General features: G+C 43.4%; 2 protein-coding genes across 10 annotated transcripts in view; one reads left to right on the top strand and one right to left on the bottom strand.

Moving 5' to 3' along the window:
- Positions 1 to 22790, bottom strand: part of LOC308570901 (C-type lectin BpLec-like) — a 107939-nt gene that overhangs the window by 4439 nt on the left and 80710 nt on the right. For all 3 annotated transcript variants that reach the window (XM_081165972.1, XM_081165970.1, XM_081165971.1), the window contains exons 2-4: positions 2988 to 3060; positions 2409 to 2500; positions 834 to 974 (exon numbers count right to left, since the gene is read on the bottom strand). In XM_081165972.1, the coding sequence (XP_081022098.1) occupies positions 834 to 974; positions 2409 to 2500; positions 2988 to 3048 (294 nt within the window). In that variant the 5' untranslated portion in view covers positions 3049 to 3060. The remainder of the gene's footprint in view (positions 1 to 833; positions 975 to 2408; positions 2501 to 2987; positions 3061 to 22790) is intronic.
- LOC308570898 (regenerating islet-derived protein 4-like) lies at positions 60 to 21156 on the top strand. 7 transcript variants are annotated; one of them, XM_081165963.1, is made up of 9 exons: positions 60 to 610; positions 2968 to 3030; positions 4460 to 4553; positions 13147 to 13223; positions 15350 to 15419; positions 16229 to 16317; positions 17507 to 17647; positions 18001 to 18121; positions 20350 to 21155. In XM_081165963.1, exons 4-9 carry the CDS (start codon positions 13149 to 13151, stop codon positions 20415 to 20417), a joined length of 564 nt encoding a protein of 187 aa, XP_081022089.1. In that variant the 5' UTR covers positions 60 to 610; positions 2968 to 3030; positions 4460 to 4553; positions 13147 to 13148; the 3' UTR covers positions 20418 to 21155. The 7 variants fall into 7 exon arrangements, with proteins under 7 accessions (XP_081022089.1, XP_081022088.1, XP_081022086.1 ...); XM_081165962.1 differs by lacking the exon at positions 4460 to 4553; XM_081165960.1 differs by lacking the exons at positions 2968 to 3030; positions 4460 to 4553 and having other exon boundaries at positions 20350 to 21154.

The raw sequence follows: 22790 nt of genomic DNA, 5'->3' as shown, positions 1-22790 counted from the left end.
AGAGTTGACCAGTTATGAAGCAATTGCCAGTTATGATGAAGTTACAGTCGTACCTTGGTTCTCTAGTGGAATCCTTTCTGGAAGTCCGTTCGACTTCCAAAAACATTTGAAAACCAAGGCGTGACTTCCCATAGGCTGCAGGAGCTTCCTGCACTCAATCAGAAGCTACGTCAGACCTTCGGGTTCCAAAGAATGTTTGCAAACCGAAAAACTCACTTCTAGGTTTCCGGCATTCGGAAGCCAAAACATTCGAGTCACAAGGAATTTGAGAACCAAGGTATGACTGTATTTGTAAGAAAAACTCTGGGACCTAATTTGAATAGTAGAGTGCTTGGTATCTGGTGGGTGGGGCTTGTGTGTTTTGCTCCGGAATCAGCCCGTCCCTTCAGTATCTGTGTTCCGTTAAGAATATCCGTTAAGAGGGACCAACTGCTTCTTCTCGCTTCTTGACTCAGACTTGCCTCAAGTTGTTGTGTTTAGTTTCTCTTATTTTGTATTTTTGTTACAGTTTTCTTTATTATTCAAGCTTAGTTTACATTTATGTGAGCCACTTATTTTCCTCAAAGAAAAAGAAACTCTGCTGAAGAATGGCGGAATATCCTAAACTTGGGTGAGTGAGGGGATATTATTCCCAGTTTGCCAGGAGGATTGAATATGTTAATCATCTCCCCACTTCCACAACAATATTAGAGGAGGATTCTATTAGAAAATTGTGGAAAAGTCACATATTGGAGTCATCTGGGGAGACGATTCGAGTAAGGTTGGAATGGTAATGCTAAGAAGCCATTAGTCAGTGACAATGGCCTGAAATTGAGAAAGTAAAGGCAGCTCACCTCAGTGGGATCATGCAGCCCAATCCAGACCTCACTTTCCTTTTTCTGGTTCGCAGAGATGTAACTGGCCACCACATCTGACTCTTTCTCATTGAGGATGGAGGCAAGATGGGTCCCACAGCCAAAGCTCATGCACTCATTCTGAGAATAGCCAAGCAAGTAAATAAGCTCCACCACTATTGCTAACACACACACACACACACACACACACACACACACACAGACACTTTCCCACAAAGCTTTCCCAGAGTGGTTCAGAACTTGTAAAATAAGTAATAACAATTATTTAAAAATCATAAAACACCAGTGGTGGAGAGTTGGAAGTTTTTCAAATGGGAACTAAAGCAGCTGAGGAAGGAAGAGAGAAAAAGGGGTGAAGAAAATGCAGTGAGTGAAGCCAGGCCCCTTTCTCCATCCTCTGGACCTGCTGGGAAACTAAAGAAACCTGCTGGATCTGCTCCACATGAGTGCAATTAAAGGTGCTTCAAGCACTCAAACTTGGTGCAAGAAAACCACCTTGAAGCTCATACACAAAAACTGGAATGAATGCAGGAAGAATGCTCATAGTCATGATTTGGCTGCACTCTTTTCAGAAGCGGGTGGCGCTGTGGGTTAAACCACAGAGCCTAGGACTTGCCGATCAGAAGGTCAGCGGTTCGAATCCCCACAACGGGGTGAGCTCCTGTTGCTTGGTCCCTGCTCCTGCCAACCTAGCAGTTTGAAAGCCCGTCAAAGTGCAAGTAGATAAATAGGGACTGCTCCGGCGGGAAGGTAAACGGCCACATGGCCCGGAGGCTGTCTGCAGACAAACGCCGGCTCCCTCGGCCTATAGAACGAGACGAGCGCGCAACCCCAGAGTCGGTCACGACTGGACCTAATGGTCAGGGGTCCCTTTACCTTTATGCAGGCATGTGGAATGTTGACCTGTGTTTTAATCTGGTTTTGTAGCTTATCCTTGAATTTTACTATTATCTTAATGTTGGAAATAGTTGTTCTTAACTGTATATAGCTGGGTGATGTCAGGTTTTCAACACCATGATGTGTCACCAGCCAAACATCACAATCTGACGATACACCATGATGTTGAAAGAACAATCTGTATTGGCCCCAGCCCTCAAGGCATGGGGTGAAATGGCCACAGCTCTCATTGCAAGAGATGAGGCACTTTCATCCCAACACCCTGCAGAGCTGAGGATGACACAGCTTGTTTGGGGTTCTTGGCTTGGGGGTGGGAAGGCTCCACTCCCCCCCCAGCTGAGTGAGCCCTGAGGTCCCTCCTGCTCACATACAAGCTGGAGGGACAAAGGGGCAGAGATAGCTTGTATCTTTTCACTTGTGAGGTGGTACCTTCTTGCCAGGCCATCTCTCCTGACTGTTAATTAAGCTTTCTTGGCTCCTGTGGAAACAGGTTACTTGAACACAATGGGTGAGCAACTCTCTTTTGATTATACCAAGATGCTGGCCAGGTATTGTCTCCCAACAGCTCACACTGATAGCCCTCCTCACAAAAATGTCATCTGAAACCCATGACAGCACCTGATGTGGCAGCTTGGTTGGTGAGAAACAGCTTCTTACCTCAGCTTCAGACCAAGTTTTCTGAGAGTCAAAATATGCATAGCAGCTGCCCTGGGATTTCATCCAATTCCTGGGACAGGATCTGGCCTTTACTGTATGGAGAGAGGAGTAAAAGAAGAAAAAGATGGGGGAGGGGGACAAAAGCTGTTAGAATGCAATTTTCAATGTGGAATCCTACTTCACCTACAAATGGGCACATATAATTTTAAGATTAATGAATGCAGACCTAATTTAAACATTCCTGCTTCCATTGGTGACTGGTACCCCATGGCACCAATATGAAATTGGGACAGAAAGCAAGGAGGCAAACAGTAAGTGGATTCAGAGTAAATGACAGGCAGCGCCACTCCCTGACTGGTTGTCAATATGAATATGAGGAGTGGTTCAGAGCAGATTGAGGTTGGCAGGGCAGTTTCCTATTCACCCTAATGGACCTGCTTCCATTGCCTGGTTATTTATTCCAACAGCCTTGGGTGGATTACCATCACCTGGAAATCTGACAAGTAGTTTTGTTTTTATAAATGCTTAACCCCAATTAAAATTTCTGGGGAATTCCCAGATAATTGTTAAAGCACTCACCTGCTGGGAAAGAATAGGAGACCAGGAAACCAAAAAGGCAAAGGTAGGTGACAACCCCCATCTTCCGGTTGACCTTCAGTGGAAGGAAATGTGCAGCAAATTAAAAACTTATCCTTACTTATTGACATTGCCAATGTGGGGATAGCAGGAAGAAGTAAATCGGTATTTTCTGTTCTTAAAATCATAAATGGGAAGATTAGAGAAAGAAGAGAGAACCCAAAACTTAAAGTTGGTGATTGTTGAAGTATCATGGAGTCAAATAAGGTTCGTGTGCAGAGGCACCTAGTGCTGACCATGTTCCATCTTCTGGTTGACCTTTTATGGAAGGTCAAAACCTATCCCCACTGGTTGCCATTTCGTCCATGTGGTGATGGCAGGAAGAAATAAAACAGTATTTTATACTCTTAACATCACAATTCTCCTTCATGTGAATTTCTAAAAAATGAGAAGAGAAGGAAAAGAATGGAGAAAAACGAGAAGGTTAGGGAAAGAAGGGAGAACCTAAAGAGTTTGCCATTGTTGAGGAATCACAGATCCTGGATTCTGGACCAGTGGAGGCTGGTGTCCATTGGGACAGGTAGGATTTGTAGGGCAGAAGGCAGCAAAACCAATGGTAAGTGGCGGCAGAGTCAATGACAGGTAGAGCCAAGCAATTCTGGTTTTGTTCTCTTTCCCCTCCAGGAACAACAGGTAGAAGGAAGGGACAGATGTAAGAAAGAACACACAACACTGGGACTTTCTGAGGGCAGGTGGAGCTTTGTGGGGCTGTGCCCCATTCGTCCTAGCATACCTGCCTCCACTGTTTCTAGTCCAGGGATGCTAACTTGAATAAAATATTGAGGCAAGTAAGCCCCGCTCCCATAATTGATCACAAGATGATCACACAGATAGCAGTGCCCATCAACTGGGGGAGGGCTGGCCCCTTCAAATATTTTTGGGGGAGTGAAGGGGCCTCAGCTCCTAGCAGTTGGCTCCGATGTTCTAGACTAAAGCAGCATTAACATTTATCGAAAGCCTTTTAGTTGTTAATCTGTTGCTCTTGTCCCTCTTTTGTTTTATGGGAAGAACAATACAGTGGTACCTCGGGTTAAGTATTTAATTCGTTCCGGAGGTCTGTTCTTAACCTGAAACCGTTCTTAACCTGAAGCACCACTTTAGCTAATGGGGCCTCCTGCTGCCGCTGCACCGCCGGAGCACACTTTCTGTTCTCATCCTGAAGCAAAGTTCTTAACCTGAAGCACGATTTCTGGGTTAGCGGAGTCTGTAACCTGAAGCATATGTAACTTGAAGCGTATGTAACCTGAGGTACCACTGTAATAACCCTCAGGTTGGTGGGCTGCCTTAAGAAAGTTAAGAAGGAGTGGAGGTGCCTCTGTGTCAGGCTGCTGTCAGTGGCTCCAAGCTAGTTGCCCAGAAAAGTATGAAGGCAAGGAAAAGTTTCTTACAGTCCTTTTTTATTTCAAACTTTACAGAGAGAGCCTCTTGGATAATGGAGTTGTCCTGAATGAATCTCCACCTCCTTCTCTCCCACTTCCTCATTCATCATCATCATCTTCTTCTCTACAGGTGCCACTAAGTGTCCTCTGTCCTTCGAGCTCTTTGATCTCCCACTTTTAAGGCCTGCCTGGTTCTGGGAGGTGGTGGATCTGGACTGCTGTCTAATGACAACGTGTCAGCCAGCGACTGCTCTGGCTCTGCCTGCTCCTCTTCTCCCATTATTTCCCAACTTTTCCCCTCTGGCTCGGAGCTCTGACCTCCCACAAACCACTATTGGAAATCTAGATTGTCTCCCTCCTCCTTCTCCTCCTCCTCCTCCCTGGAAGAGACAGGATGGGAAGGTGGTCTCCACCCCTCCTCCTCCTTTGCCCAGTCCCTGACACTCTATTCTGGAAGAGAAGATCTTTGTTGGCAGAAGGGAACAGGGAGCAAAAGGTAATTCCCCGGTGGTAGCCCCAGAAACAGGCAAAGGAAGGACAGAGATTGCTTTGGATTTACTTGATCCAGTCTTATTGATACATGCAAGAGGCCCCAGGGGCGGGACACCATCAGAACCTGCCTGGAAATGGTGTAACTAATTCTCCCCTTCCACTGGAGCCAATGAAGGACAACAAAGAAAACTCCCACAAAACCTTATGCCCTGGGCAGTGCCAGGATTCATGGTGGCAGGTCATCTGCCATGTCCCACCTCACAAACACACTTATGATTCTGCTGGAAAGCAATTGATAGTAATCAATCGAGCTCTGCTGGCATAAGAATACAGATAATTCATTGAGTGCATAGAGTGCAGTACAGATGGCAGCCCCCAAATTAAGTGCAAATCAGCAGCCGCATTGTCAGGAAATCCTCCATTGGAGCCAATGAAGGGCAACAACGTACAAGTTAATAGTTAGCAAATGGTCAGGAAAATGGAATAAACTGCCTTGGGAATGCAGTCACACACAGAACAACTGTGTCTCAGGCTGCTGGGCTCATTCTTATATAGAGCTGGGCTAGGGCAGGGCATGGAAAGGCAGGAAGAAAGATGAACCATTTACCCATATATGGACTGGTGGAATGAATAATGCAGCATCCCAGGCCTTGTCAGTGGTCACTGCTAGGATATAGTTTCGTTCCACCTTTAGAACAGGCATGTAGAGTTGCTGTATGTCACATGCCAGTTTACTTCCAGCACAGTCTGCTGGGAACTTCCCTTGTATATAGCTTTTGCCTATGCTGTTTGCTTGGACACAAAGGGAAGCAGACATGTTTTTTCCTTTGTCCTGATGCTGAATAAATGCTTGCAAGTATGCTTACATATGCCTCTGTCCGCTACTTCTGTTGCAAAGAGTTCTTATCTCTGCTAGCTTGCCCTTATTATTATTAACTCCTGGAACCTCACACTGCTTGGAGAGTAGAGTGGTGTGCAACAATTTCAAGCCTGAACTGTTTGCGGCTACTTTTCCTGAGGGATCAATGCTCAGTGCATAGATTGGAAAACACCTAGGGCTTTTTAAAATAACTTTTATTAAAACAACAACAACAACCAGAAGCTTTTTTATTAGGAATTGTAGGTGCTGATATTTCAAAGGAGCAGGAAAGACTTTTTATGTATGCAACAACAGCCACACGGATGCTACTAGCCCAGAGATGGAAAGAAAACAAAGTCCCTACCAGAGAAGAATGGAAAACTGACCAGAAAGCTCAGGAACTAAGAATACCAAAACTTCAATAAAGAATGGAGGGGAATTTTAATTTACTTAAGAGACCACTGTAAGCAGATAAAAACATTAGCAGGATTGCAATAACACTTGTAATGTAGAAGATATTATGGATAAAATGGAGAGACCTAAAAAGCAGAGACATCACCTTGCCAACAAAGGTCTGTATAGTTAAAGCCATGGTTTTCCCAGTAGTGATGTATGGAAGTGAGAGCTGGACCATAAAGAAGGCTGATCGCCAAAGAATTGATGCTTTTGAATTATGGTGCTGGAGGAGACTCTTGAGAGTCCCATGGACTGCCAGAAAATCAAACCTATCCATTCTTAAGGAAATCAGCCCTGAGTGCTCACTGGAAGGACAGATCCTGAAGCTGAGGCTTCAATACTTTGGCCACCTCATGAGAAGAGAAGAGTCCCTAGAAAAGACCCTGATGTCGGGAAAGATGGAGGGCACAAGGAGAAGGGGACGACAGAGGACAAGATGGTTGGACAGTGTTCTTGAAGCTACAAACATGAGTCTGACCAAACTGTGGGAGGCAGTGGAAGACAGGAGTGCCTGGCGTGCTCTGGTCCATGGGGTCACGAAGAGTTGGACATGACTAAATGACTAAACAACAACGAGTGTGTAGAAAATAACCTACAACACAAAGATAAGATTTTTATTTGTTGCTATGCCCACTGCTGGCAAGGAGCCCCTGGAAGCTTGAACAGAAGGAACGGTGGCCCCCTAGGCTGATAAAACACCCCCCCTACTCCTGGTCTAAAATGTATATACCCCCCACTTCCAGTCTTGACTTTATTGTCTCTGATGCGGCATGCAAAAATAAAAATAAAAATGTCAGTCCATTTGTTTTCATAAATAGTGAAATTGGTTTTAAAAACCTGGTTTTGTGAATGAAATGAACCAAGCACAGCACTTATTTGTGGAAATGCAACTGTTCATATTTGTATACTGATCAACATTCTTGATGATTCCCCAACAAACACAGAATTCAATCCTTGCTTTCTGCTGCCCCCTTGTGACAAAGAAGCGTTAGAGGCACCCTGTTCATTTTCTTGCTTTCTACGGCAAGCGAACTCCCTTAATATGCTTTGTAAGGAGAAGAGCCCCCAGCGCTAGCTTGGGTGGACTTGACTGGCCGGTCACCATCTCAAGTTTCTAGCAGTCTCAGTTGCTTGGTTTTGTTGAAAAACGAAATTGCCACCAGATGAACAGCTTCTAAAGCTGTGTTCAAACCCCCAATCATGAGCAAACAGTCGACACTCTTAGTGAAGGGCATATTATCACACACAGCTATCCCAGGAATTCCATGACCCATGAACATAGCTTTAAACTAAGGTTTCCAGATGTCCCCGTTTCCCAGGGACAGTCCCCAGATTTAGAAATCAGTCCCCTGACAAAATCCATCTATTTAGTAGGAAGTTGAAAAGTGTCCCTGGATTCATTGAAAAAAAAATCTGGTAATCTGACTTTAAACTTAACAGTCACAGTTATTGCCATCTTCCAAGGCAAGCTCGATGTTTCTCAATATTGGAAAACATCAACCACAAGAAGAAAAGGGGAGAGCCATGTTCAAGTGCATCTACACCCAACATATTCCATGGTAATTCAGGAACCACCTGTGGTTTATGTGGTTCCCTTTGATTACTCAAAGCAAGCCTAGCGCAAGCGCAACAACTTCCACCCACCTTCTAGTTATCACTGGATATGCCAGCTTGCACATCAATCCTCTTGCTCTAGCTTGAGTTATCTGAATGTCCTGATGAGTCATAAGTTGCAAGAGGATACTCTGTCTTTGAGACACTCTGTCTCCCAAGTAAAAGTTTACTTCTAGGTAAAGGTAAGGTAAAGGATCCCTGGGCAGTTAAGTCCAGTCAAAGCGGACTATGGGGTTGCGGCGCTCATCTTGCTTTCAGGCTGAGGGAGCCTGTGGTCTAAACCACGGAGCCTCTTGGGCTTGCCGATCAGAAAGTTGGCGGTTCAAATCCCCATGACAGAGTGAGCTCCCGTTGCTCTGCCCCAGCTTCTGTCAACCTAGCAGTTCAAAAGCACACCAGTACAAGTAGATAAATAGGTACCATTACAGCAGGAAGGTAAACAGTGTTTCCGTGCGCTCTGGTTTTGTCACAGTGTTCTGTTGTGCCAGAAGCAGTTTAAGTCATGCTGGCCACATGACCTGGAAAGCTGTCTGCGGACAAATGCCGCTCCCTCGGCCAGAAAGCGAGATGAGAGCCGCAACCCCACAGTCGCCTTTGACTGGACATAACTGTCCAGGGGTCCTTTTCCTTTACCTTTGCTTTTCAGACCGAGGGAGCGTTTGTCCACAGACAGCTTTTCGGGTCATGTGGCCAGCACAGAGAACAGTTACCTAACTTCTAGACAACATAAGGAGTCATTTACATGCTAAAAAGGTTTTTGCAGCAAGGACACATCTCTCAGATACTGTGGCCATCCATGCTTTATGAGCGCTTCCCCTGCTTTAAGATGGAAATCTTGTTTTATTACTTCCTGCATAGTAGCTTACCCTTCTGGCTGTATGGCTGCAGTCACTGTCTGGCCCATGCACTTCACAGATTCAGGTTTGGACTGAATCTCACCCTTTTTAAATGTGATGTTCGTAGTATGGACTGCCTCCATAACTTGATGGAGAATCTGATCATTCCCCTCAGATGTCTCTGCAGAGCTGATTCCACAATTACTATCTTTGAGTTTGAGTTCAGAGACAAACTGTTCAATGGTATCTCAATGTACTGTGCATGGTTCAAAAGGAATATACTGTTCAAACACCATGTTCTTACAAGGAGTGCCATTTGTCCTAAATCATTCAAGGACTTCTGCTGTGTCATTTAGCCTTTCATTAGGAAAAATATTGTTGTGAGTTTCAGTGAGGACGGGGCAGGTAGGGGAGTTGTATACCTGAATTAGACAGTTCTGGGATTTCACACACACACACACACACACACACACACACACACACACACACACACACACACACACACATTTTGGAATATTCATTTAAGCAATCTTAAATCAATGACTTCCCTTCTTCTCTTTCCCTGGTTCAGTTTGCTTACAATAAATCCCTTTTTACATAAGATAACCATTCAGTATTCCATTAGTACAGAAATCAAAACTTATCTACACTGTTGAATTTATCTTAATTCTACCAGCGTTTTTAAGTGTACACAATTTTCACCCATATATTCAATAAACATTTCCCAATCTTCTTTAAATGTATGTATGTTTGAAGTTTTATTCTGTTTTTAATGCTCTGTTGAAAGCTGCTCAGCCTAGACAGGGTATAAATAAATAAATTCTTCTTCTTCTTCTTCTTCTTCTTCTTCTTCTTCTTCTTCTTCTTCTTCTTCTTCTTCTTCTTCTTCTTCTTCTTCTCTTATTCTATATGTTAAATCTGTAAGCCTTGCATATTCCATCAGTTTAAGTTGCTGTTCTTCTTTGGTTGGGACTTCACTCTTTTTCCATTTGGTCTAACAAAACACGAAGATTTCTAGCCTGCCTAGACTTAAGTCAGAGCCGCACCGCACATTTAAAGCACTCTTATACAACTTTAGTAGTCATGGCTTCCTATAAAGAATCCCGGGAACTGCTGGTGCCTTTAATAGACTAAGTTGGGGCCACCAATATTTTTGGCTTACTGGACATATCTGTAATTATGAGATAGGGCCATGGGTGCCAGTCACAAAATGGCTGCTGAGCTGCATGTGATGTAACACAAAATGGCTGATAAAGGCATGGCTTTTTTTCAGCCAGAACTCACTCGAACGGAGTTCCGGCACCTCTTAGGTGGGTGCCCTTCCCCATTATAGGAGAACAATGGAGGCATTCATAGTGAGTTTTGGCACCTCTTTTTCTAGAGAAATAGCACTGGAAAGGTATAATAATAATAATAATAATAATAATAATAATAATAATAATAATTTTTATTTATATTCCGCCCTCCCCAGCCGAAGCCGGGCTCAGGGCGGCTAACAACAATAAAACAGTACAAACACAAAATGGCTGCCATGAGGGGCAGGACATAACAGAAAAGGCATTGGCAGGCAACTGGTGCCTCTGAGCAACCCCTGAACTCTGACCAGAAGAGAGTCCAAATTTTTCCTCTTCTTTTTTGGCAATGAGATATATACTGTCTCTAAAAATGGAGATTTGAATTCTGTGTGTGTCTTTGTGGAGTGGGCAAGAGCAGGGCTTTCTTCCAGCCAGAACTCGCCAGAACTCAGTTCCGGCACCTCTCAGATGGGTGCCATTGCCATTATAAGAGAGAAAGGGAGGTCTTTGTGGTGAGTTCCAGCACCTCTTTTTCAAGAAAAATAGCACTGGGGAGGAGGATCTCACTTGTAATCAGAAGTCTACTGACCCTTAAGACGGAAGTTCCATCTAGCTGTCATGATAAATAGAAATGAAGAGGTAGCATCACATATCATACCCAGAACAACAAAAATCAGTAGTATAGCCACTCCATCCCTACCTATGACTTGTACTGAGGTGCATACATGTCACACACCATAATAAGTCAGATGCTATTTTGCAAAACGAGTCTGAAGATTTGGTGGATATATGCTTGTTGTCTCGATAATGATACTAATTTTAACATACTCAGGTATAAACTGAGTATAAATGGCAAGAGAATGAGGTGATATTTGAAAGGTCAAGCTCCGCAAAGTTGCCAAAGAGTAGAAGCAAGTCCCAGTGACTGATGGCCATCTCAAAGAACCAGGACTTTGTTTTAAGAAACAATATTCCTTGGAAGGAGAAATGCCACATTGCAGGACCACATGGTGTCCTTTTGCCTAGAGACACTGAGACAACGCCAGAGATGATTATCTTTAATTTGTGTAGCCATTTGTGTATTCAAAAGATATACAATACACTGTATCAGTCTGCTTGTCACATGGTACGAGACTAAGTGTAAGAACCTCAGGGACAGATCCATTTGAGGTTGAAGACCTTTGCACAAGCAGCCCAAAGATCAGTCTAACAACCCTCTGTGCTATTAGACTGGGAATCTACTTGGGCAGCCTGAACACAAGGGGTTTATTTCATTAGTTTTACTGATCAAAAGGCCAGTGCTGCATGTGCTCATGCATCTGTAGAAGAAGAAGAGGAGTTTGGATTTGATATCCGCTTTATCACTACCCGAAGGAGTCTCAAAGCGGCTAACAATCTCCTTTCCCTTCTTCCCCCACAACAAACACTCTGTGAGGTGAGTGGGGCTGAGAGGCTTCAGAGAAGTGTGACTAGCTCAAGGTCACCCAGCAGCTGCATGTGGAGGAGTGGGGACATGAACCCGGTTCCCCAGATTACAAGACTACTGCTCTTGTATACACCACACTGTATACTGATATGTCCAGCTAAATTTTATTCACACCAGTAGTGCTCTGCAAGCAGTTTTTCTAAAAGAAAGGGTATAGTGGAGCTTCATCTATGCCCATTGACCAAACTGGTGTGTGTGTTTGTGTGTGTGTGTGTGATGCTCTGCAAACATCTTTCTTTTGGGAAAGGCACTTGTGGAGCAACTTGCATGGCCTCAGGTAGTGCATAGTCCTATACAGACTTCCAGACTTGCAAGTGGATTCCAGGCTTGCAAACATATATTTCCCCCCTCGAAGGAAATAGCACAAAAAGAAATGCTAAACTTGTGGTTTATTCCACTAGGTTTCCGAAGAATGGTACACTCCTTCTATCTGCGATGGTCGTCCTCTTCCACCGAGCGCGCAGCTTTGGGAGGGACGCACATGGAGCGGTGAGGGAGGAAGGGGACACCCGCCTAGCCAGCCAGATCAGCTGAATCAACCCTGGCGATCAATGGGGTGACAGATGTCGCAGCCAGATTGCCCTCACCCTCAATGGGCTGACAGATGTCGCAGCCAGATCAGCCCATCCTTGCCTGGCTTCACTCCCTCAAACACAGCTTTAACTTCTCCAAAACCCAACCTGATGGGTCTACCCGGCACAAGCATCCCCTCGCCTGGCCTTCCCACCTCTGGATTACCAAATAAACAACCTTCGGCCTCCCTGAGCTCCCCCACCCCAGCACAAGCCACAGCGGCCACGGTTCCACAGCCACCACAGCCTCAGCCACCGCCTCGGAAGGACAAAGAAAGTGAGAAGACAAAAGAGAAGGACAAAGCACCCAAGGGGGGGAAGGGGGATTCCCTGCTGGCACCCAAGAAGGACAAAGTAGAGGTGCCTGCCCCATCTGCCCTCTCTGCCACGCTGCCTGCCATGGAGTACTCTGTGGACCCCATGCAGCTCCAGGCTCTGCAGGCAGCTCTGAACTCGGACCCCACAGCTTTGCTGACGAGCCAGTTCCTTCCCTACTTTGTCCCTGGTTTTTCTCCCTACTATGCCCCTCAGATCCCAAGGGCCTTACAGAGCGGGTACCTTCAGCCCATGTATGGCATGGAGGGGCTGTTCCCTTATAGCCCTGCACTGTCACAAGCCCTGCTCGGCTTGTCCCCTGGTTCCCTGTTGCAGCAGTACCAGCAATATCAACAGAGCCTGCAAGAAGCGTTGCAGCAACAGCAGCAGCAGCAGCAACAACAACAACAACAGAGGCAAGCACAACAGCAGCAGCAGCAGCCCAAAGGAAGCCAAACCCCAGTCCCCTCAGGGGCTGCTACCCCAGAAAAAGACCCTGCCAAAGAATCCCCCAAGCAAGAGCAGAAGAATGCACCCCGCGAGGTGTCCCCCCACCTGCCCAAACCCCAAGAAGAGCCTGAAACGGAAAGCACTAGGTTTCCAGAAGCTTGCAAATGCTTGAATGTAATATACAAGTTAACAGTTAGCAAATGGTCAGGAAAATGGAATAAATTGCCTTGGGAATGCAGTCATACACATAACAACTCTCCTTGGGTACTATATCCCCGCAGAACATGTGTGAACATGTGGTATGATTGAGAGCTCCTGAGTAGATTCAATCAATACTTTATTTTTCAGAAATGATGCCTCGGCCTTGGTTTTCACCTGGAAGAACATTTCAGGATCAAAAAGGGGATTGTCGCACACCATACCAGGTATTATTTTCAAAATAACAAGTCTCCACTACACTCATCACATGAATTATTTTTAATGTAATTCATTGCAACTTGTATGAATGAGAGAAGGATAGATGGATGTTTGGAATGAAAAGTCAATACCTGCAAGGTTGCCAAAGAGGAACAGCAAGTCCTGGTGACTGATGGCTATTGCAGATCACCAGGACTTTCTTTTAAGGAACAATATACCTTGGAAGAAGAAATGTCACATTGCAGGACCATTGTGTCCTTTTTGCTAGAGACACGGGGACAAGGATAGAGATGGATCACACTGCCAGAAAAGGGGCACATAATCCAAAAGCTCTGCAATCAACATATTCATCCACCTGACACATAATAAGAGATTGAGCAGAGAGTATAAGAACTCTGGAGACAGACCCGTTTTGGGTCGAAGACCTTTGTAGCAACACCTGGAGGTCCTGTCCATTGACAGCCATCTAATCAGACAGAGCAGCAGTCTTTGGTAAATATATATCCCTACAGAGCATGTGTGAATGTGATAAATGTTTGAGAGCTCCTAGATAGATTGAATTAATAAAAAAATTCTGAAGACTGGTGTACCATCTGGCCTTGGTGTATGTGCATTGCCCCTTTGATCCCAGGTTGCCCTCATGACAATGATTAAGTGATAGAAAATGTAAAGGGGGAGAGCACAGATGATCACCACTGGACACAGTCTTGTTGGAGTCAGGGAGGTCCTAGGAGACTGGACTGAGGAGGAATGGTGGAGACCGCTCCCCCCTTCTTGTGCCCTTCCAAGAGGAGACAGCATAGATTTAGAACAGTGGTTTGCAGAAGGTAATAATTCGGAGGCTGCAGAGAGGAGAAGCTGGGAGATACTGGATGACAAGCAGGAGGAGGAAAAAGAACTAGGGGAGAGACAGCTGACAGACTCAGTGTCTTTAGGAAGCATTCATGAACTCCCCTCTCAGGTCCCGGTGGGCATTGAGAGTAGGAGAACAGAAAGCTCAGAGGCAGAACACACAGATTAGCTGATGTAGGAATGATGTATAATAGGAGAGACGGAGAGGTGGGACTTATTTGGAGCAACACCATTATCTGAGAGGCGACATCCTATGTCTCTGTGAATATTGAATAAATTATCTTGGTAAGAACACCTTGTTTTCCCATTTCTGGCAGCCAGCCAGGAGGGAAGGGGGGATCGGATTCCCTGAAACCTGACAGGTAGACATAGTAGACTTGGTCTCTCTGATTTCCCCTCTGATCTTGGGTTGCATTCAGGATATACATATTATAGAGAAAAATACCCCATTGAGGGACAACCTAGGGCTTCCCCTTTGCTGGGTTTGCTACTTGTGTAATGGGTGAAATGGCCCTACAAGATTGCCAGCATGCACTGTTTTCCTCCTTGTGGCACTACATTTTAATAATAATAATAATAATAATAATAATAATAATAATAATAATAATAATAATGATGATGATGATGCAACATTTTCCTTCCAGTTTGGATTAAAAAAAACCTCTCATACATCCACATGCTGACATGATATTAGTTTTTCTTTGAAAACAGGACATAACTATGTCAACTCAGGTGTTCCCCCCATAAATGAAGATTAAAGAGATTAAGCATAGCAGCGTTCAAATATCTGAAGGGCTGTCACAAAAAAGAGCAGACTTGTTCTCCCTTGCACCATAGGACAAAGCTAAATGGGTGGAAATTTCAGGCGAGTAGATTTTAGCTGAAGAATAGGAGACAATCCACAAAGGTATGAGTTCTTCGACAATGGAGCAAAATGCATAGGTATATAAGCAGAGGCTGGGATTATTATCTGCTGGGGACAATCAGAGATGGTGTAGATTCCTGCCCTGAGCAGTTGGTCTTCAAGTTGGTCTTTCCAGATCTTAACATTCTGTTAAGTTCAGGTTTTCTTTTCTTTCTTTAAGCTTCTCAGTTCATGGAAGTTCAAATAAAGGAGAAATGTGATTATAGGATATAAAATATTTATCTCTCCTTCCTTCCTTCCTTCCTTCCTTCCTTCCTTCCTTCCTTCCTTCCTTCCTTCCTTCCTTCCCACATTGGCTGAATGGCAAAACTGACAACACACCACTTGAATTGACTGTACATTCCTCTTTTCCAAAAGGTCAGTCAGAAGATGGGATTTGTCACCTACTTCAGCCTTTGCCTTCTTGGAATCCTGGTCTCCAGTCCTGGTGAGCATTTTAGCAAACACCTGAGAATTTCCCAGAAATCTTCACTGAAATTAAGCAGTCATGAGAATGAAAGTACTTAGTGGATTTTCAAGGGATGGCAACCCAGCTAAGCCTATTAGCACACGGAAGCAGGAGAGTTTAAATTAGACATAATTTATTGGAGTTGGTCAGCGGAATCCCTGATCTGGACCTTGTGCAGAAATAAATGAGCTTTCCATCCCAAGAATTAGTTTCAAAGCTTTGCTGCAGAGCAGTCTAAAAACTAGTAGCATATAAATGTTACAAAGAACATTGCACTCAAGTAGCAGCAATGCAGTTCAGTCTTTTAAATCCTTTAATACAGTCCAATCTCAGAGACATACTCCATTATGCTGGAGGCTCCTTCTCCCAACACGCTGAGGTGGCAATCTCTCTGCTGGCTTCCCACAACACAAAGATACTGAGTTTCTCAGGTTTCAACTTCCTGCTGATGAGGGATCTACTTGGGTTTCCAGAGAAGAGTGATCAGGTAAGCCAAACCCTCTTAAATGGAAAAACACCAGCATTCCGCTTTCAGCTAGAGTGAAACCTCTTGCTTAATGCAAACTTCCCTGCTTTGCAAATGCAAACATTTACAGACGTTTAAACTTCAATGCATACATTTTATGCAAATTAAACTTCTAATATTAACGAGATCTCTAGTCACTGGTTTCTAAATAACTTGTGCTTTCTAAATGAAATCACCAATGGTATACGTAATGTCGCACTCAGAACAACCTGCTTACTGTTTTAATCCCTTATTTCCCCTCATTTCCTTCTCTCTAAAACAGCCAAGGCTACCTGTCCTAATGGATGGCTGGAAATTCAGGGCAACTGCTATGCATATATTGAAAAGATGATGACATGGGCTGATGCTGAGGTAAGAGGAGTTTCTCACCAACCAAGGCATAATACAATGAGAAAGGCAATCAGCATGGGCAGTCCCATGACAATGTCTAGCCGATACTTTTGAATTAACAAAAGAGGGCTGACCACAAAAGGAAGGGAACTCAGCTGGTTAGATGGAGTCTGATCATCTGAGTTGCAGAGCTCAAGCAGAAACGAAGCAGACACAGAGGTGGAGCTAGGTGCTCTGGCACCTGGAGTGGCACACATGCTGTGCACCCGGGGGTGGGGCTAGCCATGAGCATCCCAGGGGGCTAGCCATGCTCAGGCGCTAGTCGCCAACCCGTGACTCTCCCCCGAGCCGTCGGGGGAAGGGGGAGAGCTGTGCCACTTTGCTGGCGGTCTTCCCCCTTCATATTGACAGCTCAGGAGTTGGAGGAGGCTTGACACACCAAATGTCACCCCCCTCAGGATGACACCTGGGGCGGACAGCCCCCACGTTGCTCTTCTACTGAGCAGACATTCCAAAGCCAATCCCTCAAGGTCAAGTTTCATTGTATATATCCAACCATATGTTCTCTTTCCCTGAAGTGTTTGTAAAATTGCAAATAAAGATGCTTCTGAATCTGGGGTTGTACAAAGACAAATTTAAGGCTCTTCCAGATGACCTATCCATTGGGTATTCATCCTGATTCTCTTGCAGTTTGCATGAGGGTTGGGTTGCATATTTTTCACCCATTCATTCTGATTTGTTTGCAGGGAGATTATAGAACACTGAATATTCATCCTGAGTTGCTTGTGGGAGTGTTTATACATCTTCCAAAGATCCCATATTTTTCAATCCACTTCCCCATCACTTTCCTAGCCACAATTCTTTTTTGTTTCTTTTTAGAAGTAGATTTATTGTGCCACGATGATGCTTTAAAGCACTCTAATTGTGCAAACGTAACATTTTCTGGTATGTGCTTAAATTCCTCCAGCAAAATACTGGCAGGCTCAATAACATTGTATCACACAAGTTAGTATGGGACAGCATTGCCTTATAATATTCCGGGAAGACCTGTTCATCTTAAAAATACTCAAGAAAGTCTAATTCAGAAAATATTAAAAACTTCGATGCAACGAAATTGATCTGACACTGGCAAGCTCCAACTCTGCAATAATCTTACTGGTGAGATATGATAATAGTAGCAAAGCTTCTCTAATTCCTTTTCCATTTTTAGGTTGACTGCCAGAGCTATGGCCGTAGGGTCCATCTTGCCTCCATCCTGAATCAGAAAGAATGTTCCATTGTAGCAAAGTACATCTTAGCACAACAGAAAACACGCACAGATGTCTGGATTGGACTCTATGATCCTTTGCAAGTGAGCTGCTTTCACATAGCTTGTTCCTGATTGTCATCAGAGATGGGGCTCTTTAGCAACGCAATTATCTCAACAATTTCCTAGTCTGAACTCCATACACAAATTCTCCTTTATTTTCTATGTCTCCGCCATAACAAACAGTAATTTCCAGTTGGTCAAACTCTCCCGTTTTTGTGGTGGGCTACTCTCTTCTTTCAAACATGAGTCTGACCAAACTGCGGGAGGCAGTGGAAGACAGGAGGGCCTGGCGTGCTCTGGTCCATGGGGTCACGAAGAGTCGGACGCGACTAAACGACTAAACAACAACAACTCTCTTCTTTAATCACACAATCTCTTCCATCTCATTCCTGCAGAACAGAAAGTGGAAGTGGGCTGATAATTCTCCCTTCAATTTCGCAAGCTGGAATGTAAACCAGCCAGGCCTGTTTGTTCCAGCTGCAAATAAGTTTTGTGTAGAGCTGAAGGAACCGAAAGGTAAGCAAGCCATTTGCAGGAACAGATAAAAGGTTTTGGATTCTCCACTACCTCCTGCTTTCTCCATCAGTCCCAACTTTTCTTAGGGTTGTTTCTGACTAAATCAGGGTTTCCCAAACTTGGGTTTGCAGCTGTTTTTGGACTACAACTCCCACCGTCCCTGACGTCCTGCTAGCTAGGGATGATGGGAGTTGTAATCCAACAACAGCTGGAGACCCAAGTTTCGGAAACCCTAGACTAAATCATAATAGAAATATGCACATTAAAATTAAAAGACAAGCTGGTAGTCACAAAGGCCCATTGATTTCAGTGGTTAATTCTGAATGCAACTAAGCTGGTGACAACCCTTAGCCAGGTGTTTATTTGCAGCAAGGATCAGAAGTAGGTTGCACTGTTGACAGATGAGCAGTTGTCCAGTTGTTCAACATTTAGGATCACCTCCAAATACACTAGGAGCTGAAGGCTTCGGCTACAGCCAATCTGCATAATATAGTGTAGGATTACTACACATTTTGAAAGCATTGGTTGCTAAAGTCTGGGTTACATTATATTTTTTTCTAGTGTATTCCTTTAAGAAATTGTTAGGGCCAAATGTGGGGAAACTGGGGAAAGTCTTAAGTAAAGGGTGCCAAAATTGTATAATCGGGAGCTTCTGAAACTCAGCATGATTTCTATATTATTTTTCCTTTACAAAACTAATTTCAGCCATGAGGGCTAAAAGCTTTTGCTTTTCATAAATGAAAACAGATTCTAAGAAACTTACTTCCTCCAGACGAGGGGCGGGGAAGGTTTCGCCTGGAAGTCTAATTAGTCCTTCCAGGCGTTGGAGTTTGCCCTGGCCAGGCTCTTTGGTGTAAACCATGCCTGCTTTTCATGGGCCTGATATCGTATGTCAGGCATTGAAAGAAAACTTGGATTCAAGCTGAGGCTCTGAAGGAAGAATTATAAGCAAACCAGTGATTGGAAACTTCATTTTTTAAAAGGAACTAGTTCTTGTTCAGTTTCATTCTTTTGCACAACAAACTAGTTCAGTTCAAGTTCATCCAAATCAACTTTGCAGTTCATAAATAGTTCACCCTCAGCTATTTTTTTTAGTGTTCAGAATGTTATAAAGTCAAAAGGTAAATCAGGAGCCACATACATGAAATAAGATGTCCCACAGGCAAAAGGTCAACAGGTTAAACATTTCCATACTAGAAAAACCACACAGTATAAGGCATGAAACATAATTTGCTTTGTTCATTGGTCTGTACTTCTTGCTGAAAGCTGCTCCTGCTGGAAGACAGCAAATATCATCAGCAGGGAAGATACAGGAAATGTCTTACACTCCTCCTTTTTGACTGCATATCAACTGTGATTAGTTTATTGGTGTCCTTAGTAACAGCAGCACCTCCTTAGAACATTGTCTCCACATTTCACTTTCTAACTTTTTTCCAGATGTCTGTCTGACTTTTTTTTTTTTTACTGAAAGCTAAGAGACTGATAGGGTGGGGAAAGGAGGAGTGAACTTGAAGATAAATTAGAAATGTTACAAAATTCTGCCTCAAAATGAACTTAATTATGGAAATTCAGGTGCAGGGATTATGGGAATTCAGGTGCAGTTCAGAGATTTTTGAATTAATAATAATAATAATAGTTTGGATTTGATATCCCACCTTTCACTCCCTTTAAGGAGTCTCAAAGCGGCTAACATTCTCCTTTCCCTTCCTCCCCCACAACAAACACTCTGTGAGGTGAGTGGGGCTGAGAGACTTCAGAGAAGTGTGATTGGCCCAAGGTCACCCAGCAGCTGCATGTGGAGGAGCGGAGACGCAAACCCGGTTCTCCAGATTACGAGACTACCGCTCTTAACCACTACACCACACCAATAATTCATTGAACTTTGTTCAATTGATCTACCGGTAGTTCATTCTAAACACTGAAACAAACCAATTGGGCCAAACATTTGCAGTTTTTGAATTTGGTGCCTTTTTCTGTTTCCATGAACAGTGATATAAAAAAGGTGCAATATTCAAAAAAACGCTGAATTAGTTGCATATTTAGGATCAGGAGTACACTTAGAGTTTGATGTCTGGAGATCAACAGGTGGGCCACCCACTTCAAGTGACCTGCAGAAGGTGGGCCTCCTGGATGGATCTGATTCTTCCTGTTTGCTCTAGACCACATGGAACAGGTCGTTAAATAATGAGCAACAAGAAATAATTTCTGCCATGTCTTTTGAATTTTAGATTTTGAGAAGTGGAATGCTGTTACCTGTAAAGAGAAAAATGCCTTTGTCTGTAAACAATCACCCTAAAGAAGATTGTAGTTCCCTTCACTGTGTGCGAGGACACTAGCCCACTGGAAATCTTTCTGATCTCAGTACTTCCTCTTCCAGTCCTCAAAGTGAAAGAGGGGTTCTCATTCATCACTTTAAAAATGACCATAACCAAAGGGCTGCCACTTTGGTTCCCCTCTTCTCTACGAACTTTTCTTGTGCCAGTACCCCACTATGAACTTAATAAATTCTCTCAGATGCACATATTTCCTGGTGTGTTTCTGTCCTTTGCAATTCATTCAGACTGCTCTAAGATGATCAGTTAAGAAATATATAGGAAGTTGGCTTATACCAAGTCAGACCATAGGTCCATCTAACTCAGTAATAGGCACATTGAATGGCAGTGGATTTCCAGGTTCATTCAGACAGGGGACATTCTCTGTCCCACCTGTAGATGCTGGAGATTTATCTTGGGACACCTAAGGTGGACTGCAAGGGTCTCCTTTAATAAGTGTGAAAGTACAAGAGAACATTTCACTAGATGGTGCTTCGATTGAAGCAACCCTACATTGCCAGCTGCACCTATGCAATTTCCTGTCCTCTGTGGCATACACACTATACCACAGACATTGACATCTGGCACCAAGGTCACTTCAACACCATACATTTAAAGCACTCTTTACATCACAGTTATAGCTTCGTCCAAAGAATTCTGGGAAATGCACTTTGTTAAGGGTGCTGAGTTATTAGGAGAGTCCTCACAGTGTGGGATAACCAGTCTTCTATAGCCACATTTTTGCACGGCCAGATCTAGGAAGAGATTTATATGGAACAGCCCCAATGTTTTATCAAACCAAAGTGCATCTAGTATGCAAACTTCAGAAGGGGCTTTATGGCTTAAAATATGCTGCTGGAGCATGGAATGAGAAACTATAGAGGATGCTCAAACAGCTGGGGTACACACAAGGTCATGCAGAAATGTGTGTGTAAACCAAGTGCAAAAAATGAATAGTTTTCTTTGAGAAGTACAAAATAAGAACTGAAATAAGGTAATAAATTGCTGTTTATAACTTTACTACTGAGAACGCAGGGAAGGGAGATGTGAGGAAGTCCAGTTAGTTATGAAGAAATGTGTTATGAACAGTTATGATTTTTTTCTATTTTATGCTTATGTTTTTGTTTACTTATGTTTTTCTTTGTTCGTTACTTTTTGGTGAAGGTGTTGTATATGTTTGGTGATTTTTCTTTGTTTGAAACTTGCAATAAAAATATTTAAAAAATAAATAAATGAATAGTTTTCAAACCAGAGGCCTTTCTCCTGGGCATAGTCGGCCAGTTGGTGTTAAAGAAGGACAAAGCTTTCTTTATGTATGCTACAACAGCAGCAAGAATACTTATTGCAAAGTATTGGAAGACACAAGATTTACCCACTCTGGAAGAATGGCAGATGAAAGTGATGGACTACATGGAATTGGCAGAAATGACTGGCAGAATCCGAGACCAGGGAGAAGATTCGGTGGAAGAAGATTGGAGGAAATTTAAAGACTATTTACAGAAATATTTCAAAATTAAGGAATGTTAGAATGATGTTGGATTGAAGTTAAGTGGTTTCTAGCTGTAATGGTTTAAAAGAATATGGAAAAACTGGATTTTTAATAGGTAAAAATTTAATGTTATAATATATTAAGATTAAACATCAGGATAATAAGGAGGGAAAGGAATTGCTGAACTAATAAATTGAACTGGAACACAAAAAAGGGAGGTATGAGGAGGTCCGGGAAACAAGTAAATGAAAGATAAGTGATGTAAAGATGGAATTATTTTTAACTTTTTTATTTCCTATTTTTTCTTTTTTCTTTTTCATTATGTAATATTGTGAAAACTTTAATAAATATTTATATTAAAAAATGAATAGTTTTCTTACGTTTTGGCATTTGTGGATGATCTAATGATTGCAACTAAGAATAACCAAGACTACACAGAGGTTGTGGAATACCTGAGCAAAGAAGTACAGTCGTACCTTGGAATTCGAATGGACTCCATTCCAGGAGTTTGTTTGACTTCCAAAACATTTGGAAACCAAAGCATGGCTTCTGATTGGCTGCAGGAAGCCGCAGAAGCCCCGTCAGTCGTTCAGCTTCCAAAAGAATGTTTGAAAACTGGAACAGTCACTTCCAGGTTTCGATCGTTTAGAAGCTGAAATGTTTGAGAACTAGGCTGTTCGAAAACCAAGGTAGAGCTGTAGAGGTAAAGGAAATGGGAAGTGTTTCTTTCAAATAGTGAGAGAAGAGCTTGGATCTTATCTCCTAAGTCAAAGGCAAAAGGTTATTGATTTTCTTGACAGCCTAGGGCTGAAAGAAACCAAGCAAGTAGCCACTCCAATGGTGACTGATTTTCTAGAGGGTAAAGATG

The sequence above is a fragment of the Podarcis bocagei genome (assembly GCF_964188305.1).
Source record: "Podarcis bocagei genome assembly, chromosome: 13".
In the NCBI taxonomy this organism is placed as follows: Eukaryota; Metazoa; Chordata; class Lepidosauria; order Squamata; family Lacertidae; genus Podarcis; species Podarcis bocagei.
The sequence above is the reverse complement of the archived record's forward strand: the minus strand, read 5'-3'. Positions and strand labels throughout refer to the sequence as shown.